Source organism: Ranitomeya imitator, chromosome 5, assembly GCF_032444005.1.
Source record: "Ranitomeya imitator isolate aRanImi1 chromosome 5, aRanImi1.pri, whole genome shotgun sequence".
NCBI classification, from domain to species: Eukaryota; Metazoa; Chordata; class Amphibia; order Anura; family Dendrobatidae; genus Ranitomeya; species Ranitomeya imitator.
Window position 1 is genome coordinate 545311730 of NC_091286.1, and position 13267 is coordinate 545324996.

A 13267-nucleotide genomic window follows, 5' to 3' on the forward strand; every position below is an offset into this window, starting at 1 on the left:
ATCCTGAACTGAGTGCTTTTCCCTCCACTTCCTCACTTCCTAACCCCCATGGTGTTTCTTATTATGGAAACAAGCTCTTCCATATCCTCAGAAGGGAAATAGTATTTTTTACTATCAGCTTTAGGGGTGGATGTGGAGCCATCATTCTCCCAAATATCCTCTGACCCTGAGGTTTGAATTTTGCCCGAGCCAGTTTCAACCGGTGCCATTTTCCTCTTTTTAGGGGGAGGAGCATGCGATACCGGGGGCTGGGAAAGGGCTGCCATGGAGGTTTGCACCTCTTGCTTAATCAGCGTTTTTTTTTTTTTTAATTCTTTATTTTCAATTTAAAACACAATTAAACACAACACCATTTCACAGATACATTTGGCAAAGTATTGGTTAGGGTTTGGTTTAGGATGGAAGGGGAGGAAAGAGGAGGGAATACATAATAATGAACAGTATCAACAAACTGTAACAGATGGCATGGGCACGAATATTCAGTGGGTGTACTTAGAAAATAGCGTGGGTGGACTTTCAAGTTGGGGCAGTGGTGCCAGGTACACTAGTATAAAGGCTTTCAGGTAAAGGAAGACTTCAAATGACACTGAATTTCTCTCAAGGAGTATTGTCTTGTGAGTATTTAGACCACGGGGCCCAGGTCGACACATAAGAACAGCTCCTCCAGACGAGAGATTTGATTTATCTTAACGTGCCATTCCTCCATTGTAGGGGGGCTACATCTTTCCAGTGTGTAACTATTAGCTGTTTCGCAGCTATCAGTGGGAGAAGACCATGCTTTTTTGGTAAGAAATCTTTTGACGGACACGAAAGGAGCGCTTCCGTAGCCCTAAGATTTGCCTTTATTAGTTGTAGTTTTTTGAGAACTAACTCAACGCCATCCCAAAAATGTCTTAATTTAGGGCAGTCCCAGAATATATGTGAGTGGTGGCCTCCAGGGTTGAGGCATCTCCAGCAAGCATCATTATCGGCAAGACCCATTTGAAAGAGCATTGCTGGAGTCAAGTGCCACGTGGTTAATATTTTATAGGAATTTTCCTGTAGGAGTATACACCTGGAAAAGCCCCGAGCCTTGGACAGCATTCTAGATATTTGGTCCTCTGTGAACGTAGTGTTAAGTTTCATTTCCCAGGAGTAAATAAACGAGGGTTTAAAGTGTGTGTTCGGAGAAATAAGAGGTGAATAAATGCGGGATTAAATTTTTAGTTGCGGGGGTGGAAGTTTGGTCATAATATCCAGCCAGGACCAATTGGATTTAGTCAGGAATTTTTGTCTAAATTGTAATAGTGTACGTCGAATGTGATGGCTTTGAAGAAAATTTGTTGGTTGAGCTATTGCACTTGATGGCCAAACCCCTCTTTGTAATATTTTATTACCATAAAAGCTACTCAGCGTTTCTCTGCATAGGGTAGACCATAAACTATATGGATCCTGAAAATCTAAATCTATTAGATAGGGTATTGAGCCGATCGGTGTTAACGCCGAGGGAAAAGTGTCCACCGGGAGTTCCCCTATCACCAATCTTTTAATATGCAATGTAGTTGAAGTTATCTCGTCTAGCCTAACGGTACCTTCACACATAACGATTTCATTAACGATATCGTTGCAACGTCACGCTTTTTGTAACGTAGCAACGATCCCGCTAACGATCTCGTTATGTGTGACAGCGACCAACGATCAGGCCCCTGCTGGGAGATCGTTGGGGAATGATCAGGACCTTTTTTTGGTCGCTGATCACCCGCTGTCATCGCTGGATCGGCGTGTGTGACGCCGATCCAGCGATGTGTTCACTTGTAACCAGGGTAAATATCGGGTTACTAAGTGCAGGGCCGCGCTTAGTAACCCGATATTTATCCTGGTTACAATTGTAAAAGTAAAAAAAAACAGTAACAGTTAGTAAGGCCGAAAAAAGACATTTGTCCATCCAGTTCATCCTATATTCCATCATAATAAATCCCCAGATCTACGTCCTTCTACAGAACCTAATTGTATGATACAATATTGTTCTGCTCCAGGAAGACATCCAGGCCTCTCTTGAACCCCTCGACTGAGTTCGCCATCACCACCTCCTCAGGCAAGCAATTCCAGATTCTCACTGCCCTAACAGTAAAGAATCCTCTTCTATGTTGGTGGAAAAACCTTCTCTCCTCCAGACGCAAAGAATGCCCCCTTGTGCCCGTCACCTTCCTTGGTATAAACAGATCCTCAGCGAGATATTTGTATTGTCCCCTTATATACTTATACATGGTTATTAGATCGCCCCTCAGTCGTCTTTTTTCTAGACTAAATAATCCTAATTTCGCTAATCTATCTGGGTATTGTAGTTCTCCCATCCCCTTTATTAATTTTGTTGCCCTCCTTTGTACTCTCTCTAGTTCCATTATATCCTTCCTGAGCACCGGTGCCCAAAACTGGACACAGTACATACTCACATTCCGATGTCTGACGGCGGGGGACGTGACAGACATCGGAATGTGAGTATGTAGTGTTTATTTTTTTTTACTTTTACAATGGTAACCAGGATAAATATTGGGTTACTAAGCGCGGCCCTGCACTTAGTAACCCGATGTTTACCCTGGTTACCCGGGGACTTCGGCATCGTTGAAGACAGTTTCAACGATGCCGAAGTCGTTCCCCTGACCATTAGTCGCTGGAGAGAGCTGTCTGTGTGACAGCTCCCCAGCGACCACACACAACGACTTACCAACGATCACGGCCAGGTCGTATCGCTGGTAAGTCGTTTAGTGTAACGGTGCCATAAGAGTAATTGGTGGTTTAGCTTTAGTCCAGAGATAAGGTAAACCCCTCGAGCCCAATAGAGCCAGGTCAATACTATCTCCCTCCCCTCCCTCAGCACAAGACACCACTTTTAACCATCTGCTGAGATGTATAGCTTTATAGTATAAAAGGGGATCTGGGACCCCCAATCCCCCAGAGGAGACAGGGTAAGAAAGAAGCCTATATGGCAACCTAGCCAGTTTTGATTTCCAGATAAATTTTCCTATTAGTGATTTTAATGATCCGAAAAAGGTCAGGGGTATCTGAATCGGAACCATGTTCATGGCATACAATACGATAGGCATAATATACGCCTTGAACACGCTTAATCAAGTGTTTTAATGCTGTCCAGGAGGAAGGGCTGTTCAGCACGTAATAGGTCATCCGTGCAAGGTTGGCATAGGGTCTTCTTGTAAGCAGAAGGAAGCCTGGAACCACAAACAGCACACTAGCAGCTGGATTTGCTCTTTGGAGACCTTTTCTCCCTAAAAAGAGAGAGAAGGTATACTAAATGACCCATAACTATCAATGCCTGGACAGTGAAGGACCAGCCCAGCAACTCACGGTAGGAGGGTGAACGCTGGGTTCTGCAGCAGCTGTAGGTTTATCGCCGTCCATGGTCAAACTGTCAGCAGTCACACAGAGACACTGCGCCTTACCTGGAGGCTCCTAACCATGATATGAAGATATCGAGGTCCAGCGTCAATTGTGTGCTCCTCCTCGCCTTGGTCTGTAGTGAGGATCCCTGGAACGACCCTAGTAGCGATCCAGGCACCGGAGCTCCTGGACCACAAGAGGTGGCGCGTGCGTTCCAGCGTGGAGCCCCAGGACACCAACCGGAAGTGAGCCGATGACATCACTTCCGGCACGCCGGGAGGAGGACGCCGGGGAGGTTCGGGAGGACCCAGGCAGCACATAACCGCCCCGCTTTACCTCCGGGAGAGGCACGGGAGGGGGTCCCGAGTCGCACGGACCATGGAGACGGGAGCAGCCACGTGGAGGCGGAGAGAACCACCCGACTTCGGCTGCCCAGCATGGTAGGCTTTTTCTAAGGGCTCCACTCGCTGGCTACGGCAGCACCTGAGACGAACCTCTTCATGCCCCACTGGGGGACAGGAAAAACACTGGAGATAGCAGGAAGGGGAGGGTTATTTAACCTCTTTGTGATTCCTGTCCCCCATTACGGCGGGGAGACATCCTCCAAGGTGACTGGAGAAATCTCGCCATACGGATATTTTGTGGAGAAAACAAACAAACAAAAAAAAAACCAACCGCATCCTCGCACTGCACACGGATGACATAGGGATCACTGTTTGGGAGCATTTCTGCTTATCTCGGCCGTACAAAACGGACCGTATTTTTATATGTTAGGTGTGACGCCGGCCTAAAGGGTCGATAGTGACTTATAGGATTGCTGCTTCCAACAGGTGGCGCTATAGAGTTCAAGTGCTCTTCCTGTCAGAAGAGGCAATTTGCATATTAGAAACATTAAGAGACTCTCATACTTAAAGCCTCATGTATATTTTTTTTTACATTTTTTATAAACGGCAATCTGGGAAATATATAACAAATGTTGAGGTTCATCTTTGCCATATAACACAGGTATAAAATACTTACGAATTAGTCTGTCAAATCCTGCTGATGCTAAAGTCAGTCCATTGGGATGAAATTTGCAGCAGTAAACTTCCCCTTCATGTCCCGATAAAAGCATAATAGGAGCCAGGAGACTGGATGATCTCGGTGGACCCTACAAGACCGCAAAAGTAGTGTAATGTGACTCCGCAGTCCTTGTATCAGATCCTTTTAAATTACCAAATAAATGAATGAGCAGCAATGAACATTCGTTTCCGACAGCTTAAATTCTACAGTAATGGCTGCCATCTATGGTAATGCTGTCTTTTACTTTGCGTTACTTGATATCCTATGATAAGATGATCAATTATAGTATATCATGGATTGCTTATGTTAATGTAAATAAAGTGTATTCATGGCATAAAAAAAAAAATTTACTGTAACTTCCAAAAACAATTGTGTTACAACTGTTCAACATTTCTGATTTCATGATCTGTCAGCAAACCTTCTTGAGTATATCAACAGTTGATAACTGAACGGACCTAGTGACTAGAATTAGTGAATTTGTTCGTGTTCCCCTTAATCGGAAGCTATAGCGCTTACCGAATAAGCTGCAGAGGGAACCCGGCTTCCTGGATCGCTCCGGCTGATCAGCTGTTCGGCTCCGCAGCTGCATGTGTCGCGGCGGTGTCACATGCATGGAGAGTGTGTTTGTTGGGCTCTCCATGCAGGTGTCGTGACGGTCACGCAGCCGCGACACATGCAGCTGATCAGCCGGTGCGCTCCATGTATCCGATGCGCTATAGCTCTCCGTATAAGGCTACTTTCACACTAGCGTCGGGCTTGGCCCGTAGCAGTGCGTCGGGCCGAGGTTACCGACACTAGCATTGTTTGCGCCGCACAACGGGTGCAGCGGATGCAGATTTTCAGCGCATCCGCTGCCCCATTGTGAGGTGCGGGGAGGAGTTCCGGCCACGCATGCGCGGTCGGAAAAAGCAGTCAGTCGGCAGCAAAAAACGTTACATGTAGCGTTTTTTGCTCCCGGCGGTCCGCCACAACACGGCGCACCCGTCGCACGACGGTTGCGACGTGTGGCAATGCGGCGCTAATGTTAATCTATAGGGCAAAAACGCATCCTGCAAACAACTTTGCAGGATGCGTTTTTTCCGATAAACGACGCATTGCGACGTATTGCAAAAAACGCCAGGGTGAAAGTAGCCTAAGAGGGAACCCAAACAAATTCACTCAACTACTAGTGACGCTCTAAAGCTGCCCAGACACATGCAATATACATCTGCTGAAGCAACATCATGCTGACAGGTCTCTCCTGACTCCCCGGGAGTATTAGCACTCAGCCGAGAGGCAAAGAGGAGACAATATCACGCTCTACTCGCCCGTGCACACTCTGCTCACACACACACACACACACACACACACACTGTTCGCCTGCACGCGCGCACACACAAACACTCTGCTTTCTCGCACACACACACTCTGCTCGCACACACACTCTGCTTGCTCACTCTCTCTCTCTCACACACACACACTCTGCTTGCTTGCTCACTCTCTCTCTCACACACACACTGCTTGCTCACTCACTCTCTCTCTCACACACTCTGCTCTCCCGCCGCACTCACCGTCGCCACCACCTCATTTCTCGGCTTTTTCGCCGGCACCGAGACCAGCTCCAGGCCTTTCCGTTTGTTCAGTTCGATCATGTTTGAGAAGCGTCTAGATTGGAGTTGATATCTTGAGGGGGAGTGATCCCTTGAATTTATGATGTCACCGGAAAGGGCGGGGCCTCCTTTAGTCTACTGACGAGCCGATAGCAGGAAGCTCAAGCTGCTTTTTGAGAGGCCGCTGCTGGGGAAGAGGGAAATGAGATGCTGCACAGTGCACCATAGAGCAGTGTGAGGAGAGGACTGAGGGGCCGCAGCATGGAGCAGTGTGAGGAGAGGACTGAGGGGCCGCAGCATGGAGGAGTGTGAGGAGAGGACTGAGGGGCCGCAGCATGGAGCAGTGTGAGGAGAGGACTGAGGGGCCGCAGCATGGAGCAGTGTGAGGAGAGGGTAGCGTCTAGATTGGAGTTGATTTCTTGAGGGGGAGGAGTGATTCCTTGAAATCATGATGTCACCGGAAGGGGCGGGGCCTCCTTTATTGACGCGCCGATAGCAAGGAAGGAAGCTGCTGCTGGAGAAGAGACGCGGGAAATGAGAGGCTGAACCATGGAGCCGAGGGACTGCAGCGTGGAGCAGTGTGAGGAGAGGACCGGGGGGCTGCAGCGTGGAGCCGTGTGAGGAGAGGACCGGGGGGCTGCAGCGTGGAGCCGTGTGAGGAGAGGACCTGGGGGCTGCAGCGTGGAGAAAACCGGGGGGCTGCAGTGTGGAGAGGACCGGGGGGCTGCAGCGTGTAGCCGTGTGAGGAGAGGACCGGGGGGCTGCAGCGTGTAGCCGTGTGAGGAGAGGACCGGGGGGCTGCAGCGTGTAGCCGTGTGAGGAGAGGACCGGGGGGCTGCAGCGTGTAGCCGTGTGAGGAGAGGACCGGGGGGCTGCAGCGTGGAGCCGTGTGAGGAGAGGACCGGGGGGCTGCAGCGTGGAGCCGTGAGGAGAGGACCGGGGGGTTGCAGCGTGGAGCCGTGTGAGGAGAGGACCGGGGGCTGCAGCGTGGAGCCGTGTGAGGAGAGGACCGGGGGGCTGCAGCGTGGAGCCGTGTGAGGAGAGGACCGGGGGCTGCAGCGTGGAGCCGTGTGAAGAGAGGACCGGGGGGCTGCAGTGTGGAGCTGTGTGAGGAGAGGATCGGGAGGCTGCAGTGTGGAGCCGTGTGAGGAGAGGACCAGGGGGCTGCAGCGTGGAGCCGTGTGAGGAGAGGACCAGGGGGCTGCCGTGTGAGGAGAGGACCGGGGGGGCTGCAGTGTGGAGCCGTGTGAGGAGAGGACCGGGGGGCTGCAGCGTGGAGCCGTGTGAGGAGAGGACCCGGGGGGCTGCAGTGTGGAGCCGTGTGAGGAGAGGACCAGGGGGCTGCCGTGTGAGGAGAGGACCGGGGGGGGGCTGCAGCGTGGAGCCGTGTGAGGAGAGGACCGGGGGGCTGCAGCGTGGAGCCGTGTGAGGAGAGGACCCGGGGTGCTGCAGCGTGGAGCCGTGTGAGGAGAGGACCGGGGGGCTGCAGCGTGGAGCCGTGTGAGGAGAGGACCGGGGGGCTGCAGCGTGGAGCCGTGTGAGGAGAGGACCGGGGGGTTGCAGCGTGGAGCCGTGTGAGGAGAGGACCGGGAGCTGCAGCGTGGAGCCGTGTGAGGAGAGGACCGGGGGGCTGCAGCGTGGAGCCGTGTGAGGAGAGGACCGGGGGCTGCAGCGTTGAGCCGTGTGAAGAGAGGACCGGGGGGCTGCAGTGTGGAGCTGTGTGAGGAGAGGATCGGGAGGCTGCAGTGTGGAGCCGTGTGAGGAGAGGACCAGGGGGCTGCAGCGTGGAGCCGTGTGAGGAGAGGACCGGGGGAAGCTGCAGTGTGGAGCCGTGTGAGGAGAGGACCGGGGGGCTGCAGCGTCGAGCCGTGTGAGGAGAGGACCCGGGGGGCTGCAGTGTGGAGCCGTGTGAGGAGAGGACCAGGGGGCTGCCGTGTGAGGAGAGGACCGGGGGGGGGGCTGCAGCGTGGAGCCGTGTGAGGAGAGGACCGGGGGGCTGCAGCGTGGAGCCGTGTGAGGAGAGGACCCGGGGTGCTGCAGCGTGGAGCCGTGTGAGGAGAGGACCGGGGGGCTGCAGTGAGGAGAGGACCGGGAGGCTGCAGTGTGGACCTGTGTGTGGAGAGCACCGAGGGGCTGCAGTGTGGAGAGGACCGGGGGGCTGCAGCGTGGAGCCGTGTGAGGAGAGGACCGGGGGGGGGGGGGGGCTGCAGCGTGGAGCCGTGTGAGGAGAGGACCGGGGGGGGGGGGGGCTGCAGCGTGGAGCCGTGTGAGGAGAGGACGGGGGGGCTGCAGCGTGGAGCTGTGTGAGGAGAAAACCGGGGGGCTGCAGTGTGGAGCCGTGGGAGGAGAGGACCGGGGGGCTGCAGTGTAGAGAAGACCGGGGGGTTGCAGTGTGGAGCCGTGTGAGGAGAGGACCGAGGGGCTGCACTATGGAGCCGTGTGAGGAGAGGACCGAGGGGCTGCAGTGTGGAGAGGACCGGGGGGCTGCAGTGTGGAGCCGTGTGAGGAGAGGACCGAGGGGCTGCAGCATGGAGCAGTGTGAGGAGAGGACCGAGGGGCTGCACTATGAAGCCGTGTGAGGAGAGGACCGAGGGGCCGCAGCGTGGAGCAGTGTGAGGAGAGGACTGAGGGGCCGCACCATGGAGCTGAGTGAGGAGAGGACTCGGGCGGCACCATGGAGCCTTGTACAAGGGAATGAGGATGCAGGAATCAGTGTGAGTGCTCTGAGGTTGTAATTTGCTGTGAGAAAGCATGGTGTATGTAGAGGGGCATCAAGGGGGTTGGTGTGATGGGTCTTGTAGAGGGGCATCCAGGGGGCTGTTGTGAGGAGGCATGGGGTATGTAGAGGGGGCATGGGGCATCCAGGGTGCTGTGTGGATGGTGTGAGGGGGCATAGGGTATGTAGAGGGGCATCCAGGGGGCTGGTGTGAGGTGCCATGGGGTATGTAGAGGGGCATCCAGGGTGCTGGTGTGAGGGGGCATGGGGTATGTAGAGGGTTATCCAGGGTGCCTTGTGGCGGTTGTGAGGAGGGCATGGGGTATGCAGAGGGGCATCCAGGGGGCTGGTGTGAGGGCATGGGGTATGTAGAGGGGCATCCAGGGGGCTGGTGTGAGGGGGCATGGGGTATGTAGAGGGGCATCCAGGGTGCCTTGTGGCTGTTGTGAGGAGGCATTGGGTATGTAGAGGGGCATCCAGGGGGCTGGTGTGAAGGGGGCATGTAGAGGAGGCATGGGGTATGTAGAGGGGCATCCAGGGGGCCTTGTGGCTGTTGAGGGGGCATGGGATATGTAGAGGGGCATCCAGGGGGCTGGTGTGAGGGGGCATGCATCACTGCTCCACCGCCGCAATTCCCCCCTCCCAACCCCCCCCCCCCCCCCCCCCCCTCCCCAGTAAGTTATTTATTTATTTATTTTAGGTTCAGATTATAAGATGCACCCTGTTTTCGCACCAATTTTGTGGGGGGAGGGGGGAGGGAGTGTGCGTTAGGGTATGTGCACACGTTGCAGATCTGCCTGTGGAATTTTCTGTGCAGATTCTGCATCTCTTGGCAGAAAAATCTGTGCAGATTTGATGCTGATTTTCATGCGGCTTTGTGTGCATTTTTGTAAGCTAAATAAAGGTCTATTCTTTAACAAACAAAAAAAGAATTGTGATGTCATTTCTTCAACCTTTTCCTTTATATACTCCATTGACTAATAATAATGTTTACACACACATAGATAATAGATAAATCTATAGATAGATATATAGATAATACCAAGCCCGGTGTTTAGTAATGAACATAATAAAATGGTACATAGAGAGTTAATTCGACCTGTGCCAATCCAACCTGTGACGCCTATGTGGCGTCATGGCAGGATCGTGTTCCTGCAGATCAGGTGAAAGGGTTAACTGAAAATTGGTGAAATATTACAATCCAGCCATGGCCGATGCTGCAATATCATCGGCCACGGCTGGAGACCCCGATCTGCCCCCTCCACTGTCTGACAGCGGCGATACGCCGCCATCAGTCTTCTCCGCCCGCGCCCTCCCGCTGTCCGATCCCACCCCCCCATACTTACCAAGTCCCGGTGTCCCTCCGGGTGTCCGTCTGTCTTCTCCATGGGCGCCGCCATCTTCTAAAAAAGCAGGCACATGTGAAGTGCGCCCACTGAATCGGCCAGCAAATTCATTCCAGGTACATTTTGATCACTGTGATACAACCTATCACAGTGATCAAAATTAAAAAAAATTGTAAATAACCCCCCCTTTATCACCCCCATAGGTAGGCAAAATGATAAAATAAAGAAAACATATTTTTATTTTTCCACTAGGGTTAGAATTAGGCTCTGTGCACACGGTGCGGATTCGTAGCAGTTTTCCATCATGTTTACAGTACCTTGTAAACCTATGGAAAACCAAATCCACTGTGCCCATGGTGCGGAAAATACCGCGCAGAAACACTGCGTTGTATGTTCCGCAGCATTTCAATTCTTTGTGTGGATTCCGCAGCGTTTTACACCTGTTCCTCAATAGGAATTTGCAGGTGAAAGGCGCACAGAAAACATTGTAAATCCACAAGTAAAATACAGTGCGTTTTGCCTGCGGATTTTTCAAAAACTGCGGATCCGCAACGTGGCCACTTAGGGTTAGGGTTGGAACTAGAGTTAGGGTTGGAGTTAGGGTTAGGCTTGTGGTTAGGGTTATGGTTGTTATTAGGCCGGCGTCACACTCGGCGCAAGACAATACGGTCCGTATTTTACGGCCGTAATACGCTGAAAAGTCCCCAAAATAGTGGTCCGTATCTCCTCCGTAGGCAGGGTGTGTCAGCGTATTTTGCGCATGGCATCCTCCGTATGTAATCCGTATGGCATCCGTACTGCAAGATTTTCTCGCAGTGTATATATATATATTAATGTATCATCCAGCGCGAGATAGCTTAAAAGCCGGTAATTCAATTGCCGGCTTTTGCTATCTCCTTCCTAAACCCGACATGATGAGACATGGTTTACATACAGTAAACCATGTCGTATCCCCCTTTTTTTTTTGCATATTCCACACTACTAATGTTAGTAGTGTGTATGTGCAAAATTTGGCCGTTCTAGCTATTAAATTAAAGGGTTAAATGGTGGAAAAAATTGGCGTGGGCTCCTGCGCAATTTTCTCCGCCAGAGTAGTAAAGCCAGTGACTGAGGGCAGATATTAATAGCCTGGAGAGGGTCCATGGTTATTGCCCCCCACCCCTGGCTAAAAACATCTGCCCCCAGCCACCCCAGAAAAGGCACATCTGGAAGATGTGTCTATTCTGGCACTTGGCCACTCTCTTCCATTCCCGTGTAGAGGTGGGATATGGGGTAATGAAGGGTTAATGCCACCTTGCTATTGTAAGGTGACATTAAGCCAGATTAATAATGGAGAGGCGTCAATTATGACACCTATCCATTATTAATCCAATTGTATGAAAGAGTTAAAAAAAAACACACATTATTAAAAAGTATTTTAATGAAATAAACACCGTTTGTTGTAATATTTTATTGTTCTCTCAATCCACTGGCTGAAGACCCTCGATGTGTGACAGAAAAAATAATAAACCAACAATATACATACCTTCCGTAGATCTGTAACGTCCCACGTTGTAAATCCATCTGTAGGGGTTAATTTTTTTTTTACAGCCAGGAGCTCTGCTATAATCTAGCTATGCTCCTGACTGTAAAACCCCAGCGAATGAATGGAAAGTAGGTCAATGACCTGTAGTTACCTTCATTCGCGGTGAGGCGCCCTCTATATATACATACATATACACATACATATGTGTCTTAATGACATATATATACCTACCTATTCTATGTGTACACATTTATTCCACCTATTCTATTGTAAGCTGTCAGTGTGATTTTACTGTACACCGCACTTAATTGCCGGCTTTTCTCGCTAACACCGCTGCGTATTTCTCGCAAGTCACACTGCTGGTCCGTGTGTAATCCGTATTTTTCGGGCCCCCATGCATGCTGCGATTTTCTACGGCCGTAGAAAGCCGTATAATACGGATCAGTAAAATACGGCAGATAGGAGCTGGGGCATAGAGAATAATTGGGCCGTGTGTAATGCGTGTTTTATGGACGTATTTAATGCACTCGTACGTCCGTAAAACTCGCTAGTGTGACGCCGGCCTTAGGGTTAGGGGTGTGTTAGGTTTGGGATTAGGGTTGGGTGTGTTAGACTGCGGTCACACTTCGCAATGCACGGCGCTGGAGCGATAATTTCATGACGTATTTGCGATGTAGAAGTCGTATGGGACAGTCGTACGGTCATGTCACACAGGGGGTGCTCTCACAATTCAGAGCACATTTTGCATAATCTGTGCGTGACGTTCACGAGGGGCGCAAAGTAATAAATAAATGGGAATGTTAAATAATATTACTAATATAATAATGTATTACAACATTTTCGCATGTATACGAATGTATAGTTTGAATGCGGTTAGGGTGGTGTAAATCGTGTTTTTTTTCTGTTTAATAACTTCATTTTTTATTCTCCCCAGGAGGACAGTGCACAGGACAGTGCACAGGACAGTGCACAGGACAGTGCACAGGACAGTGCACAGGACAGTGCACAGGACAGTGCACAGGACAGTGCACAGGACAGTGCACAGGACAGTGCACAGGACAGTGCACAGGACAGTGCACAGGACAGTGCACAGGAGTCAAATAGTGGAGGCTGCACCTGCCCGGACTCAATGGAGGCAAGGTTCAAGGAAGCGTAAAGCCACCTCTGACGTCTCCCTTGAACTTTTGACCCTGGCCAAACAGGCGTTAACGAACAATGTCAGCCCTGCGTTGCAGGGGTTTGGACAGTACATTGTAGACAAACTTTCAAAAATGGACGAGAGGCAAAGAACTCATACGGAGCGTCTAATTATGGATGCTGTTAATAAGGGTTCTGATGGCACTTTGGATGAGCACACGCGCTTGGTTTGTTCCCGGCCAATGGAGCGGCCAGAGTCAGCATATTTTCATGGTTGGCCACAGACACCAATACGTTCCAATGTCCCACTTCGGCCCGCCACCCCCTAAAACCTACACGACCATTCCGTCTCACATGGCTTCGCCCATCAGGCACCTTAATGTTAGAAATGAAGATTCGGCGTATCACGAATTGTGATACCTTGCTTCTTTACTGTTATGTATTTTTGTCTTGTTAATAATGTGTTTTTAATAAAACCTTTTTCTTGAACGTCTATCTCGATAGCTTGATTGGTGGG

General features: G+C 51.0%; 2 protein-coding genes across 2 annotated transcripts in view; one reads left to right on the forward strand and one right to left on the reverse strand.

Annotated features, from left to right (window-relative positions):
• The window catches only part of SNRNP40 (small nuclear ribonucleoprotein U5 subunit 40), a 72356-nt gene extending 65857 nt beyond the window's left edge, over nt 1-6499 (reverse strand). Inside the window, exons 1-2 of the mRNA XM_069727611.1 lie at nt 5988-6499; nt 4396-4525 (exon numbers count right to left, since the gene is read on the reverse strand). Coding sequence (XP_069583712.1) covers nt 4396-4525; nt 5988-6068 — 211 coding nt within the window. The 5' untranslated portion in view covers nt 6069-6499. The remainder of the gene's footprint in view (nt 1-4395; nt 4526-5987) is intronic.
• A 1940-nt stretch (nt 6500-8439) lies between these two features.
• Nucleotides 8440-13239, forward strand: LOC138638377 (clumping factor A-like). The gene is made up of 2 exons (XM_069727613.1): nt 8440-8740; nt 12548-13239. Exons 1-2 carry the CDS (start codon nt 8666-8668, stop codon nt 12767-12769), a joined length of 297 nt encoding a protein of 98 aa, XP_069583714.1. The 5' UTR covers nt 8440-8665; the 3' UTR covers nt 12770-13239.
• The last annotated feature ends 28 nt before the right edge of the window (nt 13240-13267 follow it).